The sequence below is a fragment of the Eumetopias jubatus genome, unplaced genomic scaffold (assembly GCF_037043125.1).
Source record: "Eumetopias jubatus isolate StellerSeaLion01/CBP00866 unplaced genomic scaffold, mEumJub1_p1.0 scaffold_9, whole genome shotgun sequence".
Classification (NCBI taxonomy): Eukaryota; Metazoa; Chordata; class Mammalia; order Carnivora; family Otariidae; genus Eumetopias; species Eumetopias jubatus.
Genome location: NW_028274815.1, coordinates 136,246,875 through 136,264,717, shown reverse-complemented (window position 1 = coordinate 136,264,717; position 17,843 = coordinate 136,246,875). Strand labels below are relative to the sequence as shown.

General features: G+C 41.0%; 2 protein-coding genes across 4 annotated transcripts in view; one reads left to right on the top strand and one right to left on the bottom strand.

The window, feature by feature from the left end:
* Nucleotides 1-15,827, bottom strand: part of RAB22A (RAB22A, member RAS oncogene family) — a 54,884-nt gene extending 39,057 nt beyond the window's left edge. The window contains exons 1-2 of the mRNA XM_028089149.2: nt 15,532-15,827; nt 14,466-14,545 (exon numbers count right to left, since the gene is read on the bottom strand). Of these exons, the coding sequence (XP_027944950.1) occupies nt 14,466-14,545; nt 15,532-15,567 (116 nt within the window). The 5' untranslated portion in view covers nt 15,568-15,827. The remainder of the gene's footprint in view (nt 1-14,465; nt 14,546-15,531) is intronic.
* A 166-nt stretch (nt 15,828-15,993) lies between these two features.
* Nucleotides 15,994-17,843, top strand: part of LOC114197934 (serine/threonine-protein phosphatase 4 regulatory subunit 1-like) — an 87,721-nt gene continuing 85,871 nt past the window's right edge. For all 3 annotated transcript variants that reach the window (XM_028089152.1, XM_028089151.1, XM_028089153.1), the window contains exons 1-2: nt 15,994-16,015; nt 16,168-16,212. In XM_028089152.1, coding sequence (XP_027944953.1) covers nt 16,009-16,015; nt 16,168-16,212 — 52 coding nt within the window. In that variant the 5' untranslated portion in view covers nt 15,994-16,008. The remainder of the gene's footprint in view (nt 16,016-16,167; nt 16,213-17,843) is intronic.

The window sequence follows — 17,843 nt, the reverse complement described above, 5'->3', positions numbered from 1 at the left end:
GGCAGGAATGTAAAGCACTGGAGAGAGTAAACATATGGAGGAAATCAACAGGAATGTTCACTGTGTAACAATAACTGTCCTGTGAGAGCTCCAATTAAAATATACTGTAAGAGCATAAAAGGCAGGAAGCAGAGAAATTAGATTTGAGAACCTTGCATTGTTGGAATGTGGTAAAGGTAATTTATATTAGACTCAAATAAGTCGAGGATGCATAAGGTAATTTCTAGAGTAAACACTTAAAGAATAATAAAAGAATGTATAATTACCAAGATAACAACAGGGAGAAACACAACATTACAAACAAAATTCAATCTAAAAGAATACAGGACAGGGTAAATAAAAAACAAGTGTAAATCTGTAGGTTTAAACATAAAGACATCAGTAATTATATGAAAATTAAAATAAACAGTCCAATTAAAAGTCCAGTCGTGGTGGTGGTAGCCTGCGCTGGAAAAACCCTCATAAACTAGTCAAGAGGAAAGCCAGTGTTCCTGGCTGGGGGACAACATGCAAGGCTCCCAGTGTGGCTGGAAACAGAAAGGGGAGGCCTGGGAAGGAAGTAGCTGCAGAGGAGGGAGCCTTCCATCTATCCATACACTCATCTCGAATCCACAGCTGACGCCTAAGCTGCACACATGGGGAGAGACGCCAAGGAGAGCAACAACTGGAAGGCTGAAAAAAAAAAGATTTTAGCTGCTGCCAACTTGAGGAAAGAGTTGGAAATTTGAATCCTGCCAACTTACAGGGCCCAGTGAACACCCTGAATGAATATCCAGAGAGACAATACCTTAGAAGTAAAGGCAATATCCTGGGAATAAGGATGTGCCACGAGGCTAATGGCAACACTCCAAAAGAACCGTCTTAACAAAGTGTAAAAGCAAGCTTCCTCATTTAACTTTCTGCTAAAACAAAACTCAGCACTCCTCAACCAAAGATAAGAGAATCTAAAATCTCTGCAACCTATCTTCTGCAGTGTCCAGTATACAATAAAAAATACTACATAGGCAAAGAAATGTGACCCAAGGTCAAGAGAAAAAGAGTAAATAGCAATAGATCCTGAGCTGATCCAGATGTTGGCATTAGCAGACATACATTTTAAAAGAAGCTATTATAAATATAATCAGGACTTAAAGAAAAAGAGTCATATTGAGTGAACAGATGGGGAATCGAAGTATGTAAAATATAAAAAAGGAATCATATGGAATTCTAGAATTAAGGATAGTATCTGAGTGAAAAAAAATATACTAGATGTACTTAAGAGACAGAAGAAATGAGTAACTGAACTTAAAGACAGATCAATAGACATAACCTGATCCTAAGAACAGAGGGAAAAAGATGGAAACCCCCCTCTCCCCAGAAACCCTAGGATTCAGTCATCTGTTAGATAGTATCTAACAAATTAGTATATGTAGAATTGGAATCCCATAGGCAGAGTGAAAGAACGGGATAAATGATACATTTAAGGAAATAATGGCCGTTATGTCCCAAGTAATCAAATTTCTGATCCAAGAAACTCTGATCCATTGAACCTAGAGTATATTACGCACCTAGCTATTAGAGTAAATTGCTGAAAATGTAAGATAGCAGACCTTTTTTTTTAAAGATTTTATTTATTTTAGAGAGAGAGAGAGAGAGAGAGAGAGAAGGAGGGAGGGAGGAAGAGAGAGCACCTGCAAGTGGAGGGAGGAACAGATGGGGAGGGAGAGGGAGGGGGAAAGAATCTCAAGCAGACTCCCTGCTGAGCACGGAGCCTGATATGGGGCTCGATCCCATGACCCTGAGACCATGACCTGAGCTGAAACCAAGAGTGGGACGCTTAACTGACTGCGCCACCCAGGTGCCCTAAAAGATAGCAGATCTTAAAAGCAGCCAAATAAAAAGATCCATCATATATAGGGTAACAATACTAAGCATGATTAGAGGCCCCTCAGCAGAAACCATGGGCTGAAATGTAATGGAATAACGTATTTAAAATCCTGAAAGAAAAACCTATACATGAAATCCCCAGGACTTACAACTGGGAGTTTGTACCTTCTCACCACCTTCACCCGTTTTGACCATATAATGTGCAACATGGTACTATAGTTACTAACACTCTCTTGCATATTTGAAAGTTGTTCAGCGAGTAACTTAAAAGTTCTCATCTCAAGAAAAAAAGCTTTTGTAGCTATGTGTGGTGATAGGTGTTAACTAAACTTACTGTGATCATTTCACAATATGCTCAAATATCGAATCATTATGGTGTACGATGACCACAACAATCAGCCTAGAAATCTGTTCTCTAGCAAAAATATCCTTCAGATGTGAGGATGCAGTATAGACATGACATTTTCTGATAAACAAAAACTGAGGGAATCTGTCACCAGTAGCTCGGAATACATGAAATACTACGAAAGTTCTTTAGGCCAAAGGAAAAATGCCATCCAGTGAAAACTCACTTCTACAGGAGGGAATGAAGAGCAATGGGAATAGTATTATGTGTGTAAAATAAAAAGAAATTATTTTTGCTCTTCCTCCTTGTTTTCCTGCAGTGAATAATTCCTTAACATCAAAGTTGCTACTCGGTGGGCCATTCAGGTGGAGAGGCAGCGTGGCCCAGAGGGAGGTATCAAAGGCTGGCCAAAGTGAGGTGCCCCTGTTTAGGGAGAGTAAGGTGGCCTGGGATCTCAGAGCCTGTGGAAGGTGAAGAAGGCACCAACAATACAATGTTACCATGTTTTACACCAAATAGCCAGTTGTCTTTTAATGACTTCAGGGGAAAAAGCCAGTTGTTTTGTAATGCCTTTCTTTGCAGTAAAATAACCATCATTAAAAAATATTTTTTTTTAAACAGCTTCCAATTTAGAGAAAACTTAAAAGCACAGAATTTATTTATCCTGAACCATGCAACCATGTTACTGAACCATAAGCTGCCTCATTACCTCTGAAGGTTAGTGGACATTTCCTAACAGCCAGAACATTCTCCTACACGAGCAGAACAAGATCATAAAAATCATGAAATTAACACTGACACATTACTACCATGTATTTCTCAGAACCCATTTGAGTTTCACCAATTGTTCCAGTGATAGCCTTTTTGCTAAAACATCCAGTTCAAAACCATGTGCTGTATTTAGTTATCATGACTCTTTAGTCCCCTTTAATCTGGATCAGTTTCTTAGTCTTTCCTCAACTTTTTCGACTTTTGAAGATGATAAACCTGATGTTTTGTAAAATGTTATTCTCAGTTTGAGTTTCTCTGATGTTGACTCATGACTGGATCCATCAAGGACGATTACACTTGTAAAGTTCACTTAATGTATTTGTGGTGGCTACAAAACATGCTCACTTTTTTGTCTTTCGATATGCCTCCCTTCAAGAGTGGAGCTTCATTCTCTACGCTGTGCATTTGGGATAGGTAACTCAGTCATCCCCGGTAGTGAACAAAAGCCATGGTAGGTAACTCCTAAATACATCACAGAAGATACTGCAGACTCCTCCCTGCTCCCCTCTTGGACTGCTTGCCCTGGGAAAAGTTAGCCGCCTTGTGAGGACATCCAAGCAGCCCCATGGAGAGGCTCACATGGTAAAGATCTGAGGAACTGAGGCCTCCAGTCAACAGCTATGTGAGTGTACCAACCTGGAAGCAGATCCTTCAGCCCCAACCAAGCCTTCACTTGACTGCAGCCCCAATTGACGTCTTGACTGCAACACCGCGAGAGCCAGAGTGAGAACCACTATCAGCTAAGCCACTCAGATTCCTGGTCCACAGAAAGAGTGAATAATATTTGTGGTTGCCAGAGGCTAAGCACTGAGATGATTTCTTAACAATATATAAACTAATACAATCATCCACCACTTTAATAGAAAAAAGGAGAAAACCAGGTTATCATCTAAACAGATACAGAAAGGGGCACCTGGGTGGCATAGTCGGTTCAGTGTCTGACTCTTGGTTTTGGCTCAGGTCATAATCTCAGGGTCATGAGATTGAGCCCCCCATTGGGCTCCATGCTCACCCTGGAGTCTGCTTGAGAGTCTCTCTCCCTCTGGCCCTCAAACCAGCCCCCACCTGTGCTCTTTCTCTAAAATAAATAAAATAAAAAAAAAAAGATGCAGAAAAATGTTAAGGTAAAATTCAAGACCCATTCTTAATAAAAACTCCCAACAAACTATAAATAGAAGGAAACTTCCTCATCTTAATAATGGACAACCTACAACTAATACCAAACTTAACAGTATAGTATAATGTTGAATGACTTTCCAATAAGATTGGAAAAAGGCAAGGGTGTTGGTCACTACTTTATTCAATACGGTACTGGAGATCCTAGCCCGTGCAGCACGGTATGGAAAAAAAAATGAAAGGATGCACACTGTCTTTATTTTCAGACAACATAGTGATGTATGTAGAAAATCCCAAGGAGGGCGCCTGGGTGGCTCAGTCGTTAAGCGTCTGCCTTCAGCTCAGGTCATGATCCCAGGGTCCTGGGATCGAGTCCCGCATCGGGCTCCCTGCTCCTTGGGAGCCTGCTTCTCCCTCTGCTCTCTCTCTCTCTCTCTCTCTCTCTCATGAATAAATAAATAAAATCTTAAAAAAAAAAAAAAAGAAAATCCCAAGGAATCCACAAGATAACTCCTAGAATAAATGAATTTAAATAGGATTAAAGTATGTAAGGTCAATATACAAAAATCAGTGGTATTTCTATAGACAGGTAATACACAGTTGTAAATAAAATGAAAAAACACAATTCCATTAACGATAGTTTAAAAAATATTAATATTAAAAAATTTTAACAGAAATACTTTTAAGACTCCCCCACCTAAATCCACGGAACAATGAAGAGAGCCATTAAAGGAGGCTGAAATAAGCGGAGAGACACCATTCTACTGCACAGTCCAGAAGACTCAGTATTATAATTTTTTTTCAATATTATAATTTTTGACTAAGGTGCCAAGGCTATTCAGTGTGGAAAAGAAAGTCAACAAATGATGTTGGGACAACTGTATAATCACATGGGAACATAATGCACCTTACCTCTGTCTCACACAATACAGAAAAATTAATCTGAGATAGATCAAAGAACTAAATGTAAAGCTAAAACTATGAAGAAAACATAGAAGAATGTCGTGGAGACTTTGGAACAGGCAGAGCTTTCCCAGAGAGGACCAAAAAAGACAAAATTGACAGCATGGAATTCAATAAAATTAAAACTTCTCTTCTCAGAAGACATCATTAACGAAATGAAAAGGCAAACCACAGAATGGAAGAAAATATATGTGGCAAGTACCTGACAATAGAGCTGTATTTGTTGTACAATGGTACTATAAAGAATTTCTACAAATCTCTAAAAAATAAGACAAACTCCAAATGAAAACAGGCAAAAGACTTGAAGAGTGACTTCATGAAAGATATGAGTGACAAAAAAGCACACGCAAAGATTCTTAATATTATCAGTCATCTGGGAAATGCAGATTAAAAGCATAATGAGATACCATTTTGTATCCACTAGGACAAGTAAAGTTAAAAAGACAGACAAATATTGGTGAGAATGTAGAGCAACTGGAATTCTACACATCATAGTAAGAGGGTAAAATGATACAACCACTTTGGACAGCTGCCTGGAAACTTCTTATGCAATTATATATCCACTTATTCTACAAACTAGAAATTCTAAAGCTAGTTATTTACCCAAAAGGAAATGAAGACCTTTGTTCATAAGAAGACTTATAAAAGAAAGTTCACAGTATCTGTATTCACAAGAGCCAAAAGCTGAAAATGACCTGGATATCCATAACCAGAAGAGATAAATTTTGATTTATTCATACAAGAGAACATTATTCACCAATTAAAAAACCGGGCGGGGGGGGTAACTATAGTACACGCAACAACATGGTTGAAACTCCAAAACACTGTTTTATGGAGAAGAAACTAGATACCATCTATTTCATTTATGTGAAATTCAAGAGCAGGCAAATTAATCTATAGTGATTGAGATCACCACAGTGGTTGCTTATGGGCAGTGGGACTCATCGAAGGAACTTTCTGAGGTGAGGGAAATTTCTGGATTTTAATTAGGGTGTATGGAGTATATTTTATCAGAATCAAATCACAAGCTGCTTATAAGAGCCCCACCTTAAATATAAGATACAGAAGGGCTGAAAAACAAAAGGATAAGAAAATATGCACCATGCAAATATCAACAAAGGAAACAGTGTTGTTATATTGATAATAGACAAATCAGACTTCAAGGCAAAATGCACCCTAGAACTTAAAGAGTACATTTCAGAATGCTAGAAGGTTTGCATTATTAGTAAGATATAAAATTCTAAATTTGTAGGTACTTCATGTAGCTGCAGCATTGATAAAACGAAACTGAATGAAAAGGGTAAACAAATACATAACCATGGCGGGGACTCTAACCCACTTCTCTCCATAACTGATGGATTCAGGTGGACCAAAAGAACTAACAAGAACAGAAAGAATGAACAATTTAATCAATAAACTTGACCTAATTCCATTCACAGAACAGGTGCACAGTATACAAAAACTTTTCAAACATGGATTATTTACCAAAATTGACATATGCTGTGCACATAGTAAACTGTACCATATTTTAAAGGATTTAAATCATGCAAAATATGTTCTGTCACCTCATAGTGTCAGTAATCATTAACAAAAAGTTAACTAGGAAACCTCCTTATATTTGAAAACTGAGAAACACACATCTAAATGACACCTGGATCAAGGATGTAATTCTAATAGAAAGTGGAAAATATTTTGAAATGAATGACAATGAAATTATGACATATAAAAACTTGTTGGAATCAGCAAGAGCCATGGTTAAGGTTTTAAAATGTAAGAAATACAAGTGAAAATAATAGAGATTGAAAGTCAATGATATAATCATCTATCTCAAGAAGTTAAAAAAGAATAGCACATTGAACAGGAAGAAACAATCAAGATAGGAGCAGAAAATTAATGAACTGGAAAGTAGACACACTGTAGAGCTGAGCAGAGGCAAAACTAATGTCAGAAATGCAAAAAGGATATCAGTTTAGAATCTTATCTTTACACCGATTGGAAAAAGTGTATGAAAGTCAAAAACCTTAAAAAAAAAAAAAAACAAACCCCACAAAACCCCACAATCTAGCAAAACCAATAAAAGAAGAAATAGAAAATCTGTAAATGAATTATCTTCCAACTATGAAAAGAAATGGGACTCCTTAAACTCCATTCCACAAGGACAATTTGAAGCTCAGACAGCATCACTGATGAATTTTACTAGAATTTTTCTTTCACTTAAGAAATAAGAGCAATTTTATACAAAATAAGAGCAATTTTATACAAACTCTTCCTTGGAACAGTTTCCCAACTTATTGTATAAGGGAAGCAAAACCTGACACCAAACTTGAACATACATTACAAAAGGGATTATTACATTATTACATGACAATCTTACTTCTAAACATACACAAAAATCCTAAAGAATAGCAAACTAAAACCAGTGATTACTAAAAGAATAATACGTCACAATCTAAGTGGGCTTATTCCATGAAAATTCAACAATGTAATTTACCATATTAACAGCATAAAAGAGAGTAATTGCATGACTGAGTAGATGTAGAAAAATCTTTTGATAAATCCTACATTTATTTATGTAAAAAAAAAAAAAAATCCCAGCAAATGATGAAAAGAAGGGATACTCTGTAATGTGATAAGGGATACGTTCAAAAAACCTACAGCAAACATTTAATTTAATGGTATGACAGTGAAAGCTTTCCCACTAAGATTAGAGTAAGATAAGAATACCCAGGACCACATTTCTATTCAACCCTGTACTGGAGCTCCTACTCAATTCAATAAGAAAAGAAATAAAAAGTTTAGGATGGGAAATAAATACATTTCAAAACAATACCACGTAGTATATTAATAGCATAAAATTGCTTTGAAACATCAAATGCCTTAGTATAAATCTAATGAAAAATGTGCAAGTCCACTACACAGAGAAGTAGGAAAAAATACTGAGAGAAAATAAAGAAGCTTGTCTAATAAATGGAAGAATAATTAATGTTCATATATTAGAAAATTCAGTATCATAAACATGTCATTTCTTTCCAAACCAATCTATAAATTCAGTGGAATGCCAATCAGAATCAGTAGAGATCGGTGTGTTGGGATATGTAAAAATGGACAAGATGATTTTTAATGTTTATATGGAAATGTAAGCCAAGACATTCTTAAAGAATAACACAGAAGACATATCATTGGACATTAAGACTTATTACAAAGATACAGAAGTAAAGAGACCGATACTGGCACAAAGACCCAGAAAAAAAGACCGATAGTCTCTTTAAAGGATCAATGACTAAGGATCCCCCCGCAAAGTGTATTATGAATCTTATAAGATGCAGGAGTAAAACATGACATTAATAGTACAAAGGATGAGAGGGAAAATGAAACTATACCCTCATAAGTTCTTATACCATATGTGAAATTGTGTATTATTTGAAAGTATACTGAAAAAGAAGTATACTGTAAATCCTAGTGCACCCACTACAATAATAAAACAAAGAAATGGAGCTAACAAGCCAACAGTGAAGATGAAATGGAATCATTAACATGGGCCCAATAGGGAAATATTAGCAAGATGGTAGATTTAAGCCAAACCATATTGATAGTTGTAATAAATAAAAATGGTTTAAATCAGTATTACATAACATAGCTTTCTGCGAGGAGGACTGTAAAGACAGCTAGTGTGACTGAGGAACTGAATTTTTAATTTTAACTTAAATTCAAATGGCCACATGTGGCTCTGGCAACTGTGCTGGACAGCAAAGGTCTCAACACTCCAATTTAAAAGCAGGGACCTTCAGATTAAGTGTAAAAGCAGGACCCATACTGCTGCTTACAAGAAAACTCCTTCAAATACATAGATATAAACAGGTTAAATGTAAATGGATGGGAAAAGATATGCAAACACTAATCAACAGAGAGCTGAAGAGCCTGTATTAATATGAGACAAAGTAGAATTCAGAATCAGGCTGTTACCAGGGAAAAAAGTGTTTCGTGATGGTGAGAGGGTCAAGTTATCAAGAAAAATAATGATGCTACACGTAGAAACACTCAGTAATAAGAGCTTCAAAATACATGAACAAAAATTGATCAAACTACAAAAGAGAAATAGACAAATTCTCAATTACGGTTGGATTTCAAACATTCCTGTCACTGCAAATGAGAGGGGAAAAATCAGTAAAGGTACAGACGACACGAATAGTGCTATTAACCAAGCTGACTAATTTAACGTTTATAGAACATATTCTTTTCTCATATACATGGGACATTCACGAAGACCATGTTTGAGGCCATGAAACAAATGTCAAATGTAAAAGGTTTGAAATAATAGTGAGTACACTTTCTGACCAGAACAGATTTAAACTAGAAATCAATAATCAAAAAATTTCTGGAAAATCCCTGAATAATTGGAGGTTAAAGAATACTTCTCAACAACCAACAGATCAAACAAGTCACAAGGGAAATAAATACTCTGAACTAAATGAAAATAAAAATATGGTGTATCAAAATCTGTGGGATTCACTTAAACCAGTACTTAACAGGGAAATTTATAGTTATAAATGCTCGTATGAGGGGGAAAAAAAGGCCCTAAAAAAATCAATATTCTAAACTTCCAGGTTAAAAAGTTTAAAAGAACAAATTAAGCCAAAAAAAGCAAATGAGGGGGGAAAAAAAAAAAGGTAAAAGCAAAAATCAATGAAACAGAAAATAGAAAATATTAATGAAATAAACTGGTCCTTTGAGATCATTAAAATTATAAACGTATAGCTGGACAGATCCTAAAGATATTAAAAGATGTTATGAGTTTTACGCCAATAAATAAAAAAAAGATAACAATAGACAAATTCATTGAAAGACGCTAACTACCAAAGCTTACTTGGGAAGAAATGAATATGTCTGTATCTATTAAAGAAATTGAATCTGTAGTTAAAATTTTTCTGACAAAGAAAACTCCTTGCTCAGATGGCTTCATTTGTGTATCATACCAAACCTTTAAGAAATAATACCAATTCCACATAAACTCTTGCAAAAAAGAAGATGAGAAAACACTTCCCGACTTATTTTATGAGGCCCTGATACCAAAACTAGAGAAAGATATCACAGAAAACTACAAGAAAATTATCCACTTCATGGAGGCAAAAATCCTTAGCAAAATTTTAATAAATCAAACCCAATAATGTATTAAATAATGCATAATGACCAAGTAAAATTTATCCTAGAAGCACATTTGTTTAATATTTTAGTATAGATTATTGTAATTCACTATTCTAAGATTAAAAAGAAAAATCGTAAGAACAGTTCAAAAGACGTAAAAACAAAATCAAAACAAAAACCACCTGACAGAATTCAACATGATTCTTGATGAAAGATCTCACTGATTTAGGGATAGAGGAGAATATTCTTAACCCAATAGTGGGCACCTATAAAAATCCTAGAGCCTAGCCATCCAACTTAATGGTAAAAGACCTAATCCTTCCCACTCCAAGATTGGGAATAAAGTAAGGACCTCTGCTCTTACCATATCTCAACAAAGTACTGGAGGTCCCAGCTAATACAACCAGGCAAGTAAAAGCAATAAAAGACATATAGATTGGAAAGGAAGAGGTAAAACTGTTTATTACATTGGATATGATTGTACACCTAAGAAAATCCCAAGGAATCTATGAAAAAGGTGCCTGAACTAACTGAATTTAGAAAGTCACAAGGCCAATACGTAAAAATCAAGTTTATTCTATATATTAGCAACAACTGAAAACTGAAATGAAAAAATTCCATCTACTAATCATAAAATAATATGAAATACTTTGTGATAAGTTTAAAAAATATGTGAAAAGCCTGCACAGTGACAACTGAAAAACCTTGTTGACAGAAATCAGAACTAAATTAGTATAAAGTATACCATGTTTATGGATAAGATGCAATATTGTTGTCATTCTCCCCAAATTAATCAACAGATTTGCTATATTCCTAATCAAAATTTCAGCTTTTTCAGCAATTGGACATTGTGATTCTAAAACTTAAAGGACTGAGAAAAGCCAAACAGATCTACAAAATATGAATAAAATGGGAGGCCATATACTGCCTGATTTTAAAACTTTCTATTAATCTACAGCAATCAGGACTGTTTATTGTATCATTTATTGAAATCAATAAATTTCAGCATTTATTGTGCTCCTTTGTAACAAGGAGCACAAACAGATCAATGGAACAGAAATAAACCCATACATACTTATCAGTTTATTTTTGACAAAGCACCAAGGTAATTTAATAAATGTAGAATTCAACATTAATAAATGTTGCTATAATGACTAGACTGACACATGAAAAAAAATGATCTTTGAATTCCCTTGCATGGTAAACTAAAGCTAGTAGAAATAGGTCATAAACTCAAATTTAAAAGATAAAGCTATAAAAATTCTAAAAGAAAGCATAGGAGAAGATCTTTGTGACACAAAGAACATGGAGGACACAAAAAAGGACACAAAAAACATGACTACAGAAATAACTGATAAATTGAACTTCGAAAAATACTGTAAACGGAAGTTTAAGAAGAAAAGCCTTTCAAGAGTGGAAGTTACCTAGTTGGAGGTGTTGAGAGCAGTGAGTAGCATGGGGGACGGCAGGGACTGTGAAGCAGTAGGACGGGATGTGTCGGAGGGGCGGCCAGGAGGCTGGTTGAGGCAGCACGGGCCAGTCCTGGAGACTGGGGGAGGCTCCAGCATCATTTACCGCAGGGCCGGGCCGGAACGAGATGCTCTCGGGCCCACCCCCCTCTCCAGCAAAGCTTGTCCTGCACAGGCAGGTCTTCCCCAGCTCTGTCCTGCTCCTCACGTTTCCCATCAGTGCTCTCACCCCTCCCACAACTCAGCTTCACCTGTGCAATGCAGTCTCAAGTCAACTTCTCCAGCCTTTCTCCTTAGGGCCAGGCTCACATTTCCAACCCACGATTTGGATCTCGTCCCCTGCAGGACTGTGTCCATTGCTTCTCCTGTCCTAAATCCTGCACTTCTCCCATATTCATGGTTTTCCTAATGGCCAAACATGTCACACTGGGCGGGGTGGAGGCAAGCATGGGCCCTAAGACTCATCTGGCCTGAACTTAAATTGAAGCTTTCTTTGGAGAATGGAAACTTAGCCATTCTACCCCTCCCGCCTCCCTCTGCACATCTGCCCTCCCTCCATCTTTGGGACATGGAAAATAAAACCAGAATGAGGTACTACCATGCACCTTCCAACACAGCTAAAATTACAGACTATATAATCCACTCATCTTTCAATATTTGAAAGTCAGGGCTTCCAAGTGCTTTACATTTCCACTGTTTCCCTTAGGCATCGGCCATTCCTTTAGGCCTAGGCCAGGTGCCTGTTACATGCTCTCAGAGCACTCGTGTTTCTCCTTTGCAGCACAGAAAAAGGTCAAATAGATCATTTCTTGTACATTAGCTTTAGAATGTTTTTCTTTCCTCCTTGTAGGTAAGGTCCACGAGGGCAGGAACCAAGTTCCTCTAACTTAGGGGTTAGCCAACTTTTTCTGAAAAGGGCCAAATAGCATATATTTTCAGCCTTCTGGGCCACAGGGCCTTTGTCACAAGTATTCAACTCTGCCATTGTAGCTGGGCAGCAGGGGAGACAATATGTGAATGAATGAGTGTGACCATGATTTGATAAAGTTTTATTTATTAAAACAGGAGGTGGGCCAAAGGTCCAGAGTTTGCTGACTCCTGGCCTAATCACCAGCACCCAGTGTAGCATCTGGCATAGAGTCTCAAGTGAACTGTATTTCTCAGAAGAGAAATAAAGAAGAAAAAGCCCTTGGTTTTGGCAATGAGATGGAAACTGGTACACAGGGAGGGTGGTTTTAGTGGAATGGAGGCAACAGTGGGCTGAAGAGGGAGGAGCAGTTGAGGAAGGAGTGACTTCTCTTCCAAGGGTGCCACCACTGGATGGCAGGCTTGGGGAATGGTGTTGTCTTAGTAGAGCAGGGTAAAGAGGAGCATGTTTGCAGGCTGTGACAAGAAGGCAGGGCAGGGGAAGAAAGGGAGAACTGTTGAGGAGGGCCCCTCAGAGCTCAGGTGTGTGAGGAGGTGGTCACAAAGGAGGAAAACACCCGCTGTGGCTAAGAAACAAGACCCAAGGAAAAGTGGAAGGAAACTGGGGGAAAACCTCATCTTCCTTTCTCCTGTGAAATGTGAGCCAAGACCACCTGGTTAAGAGGGTGGGACTCAGGTGAGGAACTGCAGCATCTGTCAGACTGGGAGGGCCGGCACATGGGTCCGTGGACACCCCGGACAGGGCTGCAGGCCTGTCACTGTCACTGCTGCCGGAGCTATACCCCTCCCTACTCTCTGGCCATCTCTCAGAGACCACTTTTAACCAAGGAGGTGTTTTTGTCTTTCAGAGTGGTTTTCAGCTCTGACCCAGTATGAAAGGTGTTACTCACTGAGTCACCAGCACTACTTGCTATCACTTCCTGTCACTTCTCTTTCCCAGGCAGGTGGCAGTAGGCAGGCCTTGAGGCAGATGAGGTCATGTATTAAACATGTGCTCATACCCAGTTCTTTCTTGAAGGATATCAAAGGGCATTTTAATTTCAGAAAGTTAGTGGTGGTTTCATCTCCATGCCTTCGAATGTGTATGTTGTAAAATATTGGGCAGATTTTTCTCTCAATGGAAGAAACCATTTGATGGGGGGTGTGCAATAAAAATTGCATAGCAGCTATTTAATTTTCCAAGCCTAACACAGTATTAAAACCTATAAAACACAACTTCTCACAGGGTATTAATATTACAATATTTAAATACCCTGAAAAGTTTTCTTATAGGCAAAAACCTATAGCCAGTCAATTTCACTTATCCAAAGAACCAGACACCAGGGAAAAGCTGACAATTTCAACATTAACGTACTAATTCGTTATTACTACTAGCGCAGGAATGTACGAGAAGGGTTCAGACAGGTTGCAGCGGTGATGGGGTCCGCAGCACTGTCCTGCGCGTCCACATCTCCATTTGCCAGCCCTTCCAGTCTGACGGATCCCTACTTCTCAGGAGAAACCAAAACCATCTAAATATCTTTTAGCTGAATGCCTGAAAGAATAGTATCAGGACCTGCTTTCTTCTGCTTTATTTCAAGATGTAATGCTGTTCAGCTTTATAGACTGAAGTATGCTCTACTAAGTAAAACTTTCATTATTTTTATCTTGAAGTTTTCCCCTCACACATCAAAAAATAACTTTCCTACAATACACCACTCCTCACTGTACACTTTCAAGTTCTTCCAGAGATGATGAAAACCACCATCGGTGAATGCACTGGAATGTAAAATGGCGATGCCTCCCCACTCCCGTAACACACCTTTTAATTTGGAAGGACTGCCAATACATGTTTAGATATATGTTCAATAAGCTTAATCTCTTACCCTATTGTTGGGTTGATGTTTGGATCAAAACTGTCTTCCACGAACCGCCACACGATACTCGATTTACCTACACCTGTATCCTGAAAAAGAACGAGAGGGATGAATACAAATAAGTTTACCTGCTTGCAGACAAAGAAAACTACTTTGGGCCTTAAGCTCAAGATTTTAGAAAAATCATCTTGTATGCTAATTTTTAGAAGTTAAGGGACCCATAAAGAAGGTTTTCATAAACATTCAGTGGGAGTAATTAGATTTCAAAATGTACTGTAGGACAGGGGTTTTGCAGTTTTTAAGGACACGAGAACCTTTTGAAAAACCCAAAGTTTCTGCTTAGTGTGAAAAGTGACACACTCATTTTTTAACATGTATAAGTAAACTATGAACTCTTGAATTACTCTGAGTAATCCCTGATAAATCACAGCCCCGCCCTATTTGGGCAGGTGGAAGACTAGTTACTGGAATCCTTTTCAGTCTTTAAAGCAGCAACTCAGGCAAAAGAACATGATTTGAAGGAGCAAAGCTGCCCTGACTAGACAAGCAGCAGAAGCTTCCAACTAGTTGTTGGGGCTTCCTGATTTGAACATCCCCCCAAGAAAGTAACTCTATGAGAAGTGTCACGGCTATCCCACAAGTTCAAAAACTCCAAACAAATGAGAAAGGAGACAAACTCTGCTTGTAAAACCTTAAGTAAGACCTGCCATTGGTTTTACTTTGGAAGACTTGGCCAACTTCTAACTAGTACCTTAGTAGGAAACTATTTAGGAACTGCTCTCAACCCAGATGCAATGGAGAGGCAGGGAAGGCTCTTTTACCCTCTGGGGGCGGGAAGAGTCCCTGGACTCCAGGAGGGGACGAGGGGGGAGGGTCCCTCCTGCCAGCAAGACCCTCAGGAGGGGGTGGCAAGGTGGGCAGGACGGCCCGGGGCCGGAGGGAGGGTCCCGGGGTAGGTCCTGCACCGAGGATGGGGGAAGGGGTGCAGAGGACTTGGGCACGCTTGGGTCCCCGGCCTGCCCGGCCTCCCGCGGCCCACCCGCGGCCGACCGGCGGCCGACCCGCCGCCACTCACCCCCAGCAGACACACTTTGAGCTCCCTCAGCGCCATGGCCCGGGAGCCAGGGGCGCGGGCCCGCCGCCGCCCTAAGTTGAGGAGGGAGAGGCCGGGCCCAGCACGAGCATCCCCCGGCGCCGCCGCCGCACGGCTCAGCCCCGGCCGCGGGGCGCGCAGGGGCGGCGGCCGTCCGCTCGCCAGCCCTCGGCCTGGCCGGTGTGCCGCCAGCCGCGCGGGGCCCGCCTCAGCAGCCGGGACACTGCTTCGGCCTCCCGGGCGCCGATGCCGCCGCCATCTTGGGACGCCGGCCGGGTCACCTGACCTCCCCGCCCACCTCGGCAGCCACCTTCGCCGCGAGGGCGGGGCCCGGCCGGCGCCGCGAGGCTCGCGGGGAGGTGCCCGCCCGGGGGGCGGGGGCTCGGAGCACGAGGCCCCGCCCCCACCCCACCGGCCCCGCCCCCCGCGCGCGGACCCCGCCTCCTGGCCCAACCCAAGATGGCGGGTGAGTGGGGTTGGCTCCCTGGGCGCAAAGGCGGTCCCCTCCCCCCCTAGCCGGGACCACTCCTCGAGGCCCAGGGACCCCTGCCCGCCCCTGGGCCCGCCTGCCGCGGCCCCCTCCTTGTGTGTAACTCCTGTGTGTTTCTTGGTTTTCAGAGATCCCTCTGTACTTTGTGGACTTGCATGATGACTTAGACGATTGTAAGTAACAGTTGGGGCGCCCCCGCCCCTCCCTGGGAACCTCTCACAGAATTCTGGGTGTACGGAACGCCAGGGGGGAGCTACAGGCCAGGCCCTCCTTGCTGGGACAGAGGAGCGGGACCCCCAACTGCCTGGATGCTCTTGTGGCGGTCCCTCCTCACTGGGCGGGGCGGGCAGAGGATGGGGAGTCCTCCCCTCCTGGGGGAGGATTTTGGTCGTTGTTAGGAAAGTTCTGACTTCCGGTCACTTTTTTTCTCTTCCTCCTCCCGCCGCGGCCGGGAAGGGGTGGGAGGGCTCGTCCCGAGTCCTGGTGATTCAGGGCGGGAGGAGGCGAGGCCACCTCGGGGTTGGGGAGACTTCCACCTGCGGTCTCCACTTTTTCCCTAGGACTTTTCCGAGTGAGGGGAGTTTCGGAGTTTGGGAGGTCCAGCCCTCCGTGTGGACTCCTCACGTGTACTGGCCACAAGCCCAGCCCCATCTCTTACCCCAAGGAGCCCTTTGGGGCGGGCATTCCTAGGCTGGTTCTCCTTCACTTGTCCCTTCCTGCCCTCTCCTTTTCTTTGGGGTCACTTTAAGGACTGCTGGCTGGGGGAGGTGTCGCCCTGTAAGTGCAAGTTCGCAGTTGTGGTAAATGAAGCATTTCCTTTCCATTCAACAAATGTTTCTTGAGCACCTACTTGTTCTGGGCCAGGCCACGTGCAGCATGCAGCGCCCTAGACCTACAAAGATGAATCAGAAACAGGGACAGCTCTCGAGGGGGTTCACAGTCCAGGGGGAGAGCAGACTTGTACACAGAAAATTACCAAACCGTGGGATGCTTGCTGGTGAAGGACGCCTGTACAGCCATCAAGACGGCGAAGGTTAATCAGGGCTTGCTATCCTCTTTCCCTCCCCATCTGCGGGTTCCTTCTCATAAGAGTTGGTGTTTATTGAAAGCTTACTGCAGGTCAGGCACAGTTTTAAACTCTTTATAGACATCTTTCAGAAGGAAGCAACATTAACGTAGGATGGCACTTGAAGGGGTAATAAAGCCACTGGGTAGGAGCACCGGTTCTGGAGTCAGGTGGCCAGAACGTGAAGGAGGTCCTGTGTGGCTCTTTACTGGCTGTGTGATCTTGGACTAGTCACTGTACCACTCTGAGCCTCAGTGGCCTCATCTGTAAAATGGGCATAATAGTGTTCCGCCTCAAAGGCTTTTGTGAAGGTTAAATGAATAAAAGGTTTAGCGTGAAGCCGTGTATGTAAACACTCAGTAAACATTAGCTGCCATTAATATTATCAATGTGATCATTATTCATATTTATTTAACACCGTTGAGCCAGGTACAGTATAGACCCTGGGTTTACAGAGATAAGTGTTTCAGCCAGTGGCCATCCTTGAATGGAAGGAATGTAACATTTCTATTGGTAAACATCAGTGAACTTCTATTAAGGCCCCTTTTATTCATAGATTTGATATTTGGCCTGGCTGGAAAAGCTGATTGCTGGCTGTTTTAGTTATCTAACAGATCACCCCAAAACTTAGTGGCTTAAACCACGGCATTTTATTATTATTATTTATTTTAAAAAGATTTTATTTATTTAGAGAGAGAGAGTGCGCATGAGTGGGAGGAGGGGCAAAGGGAGAGGGAG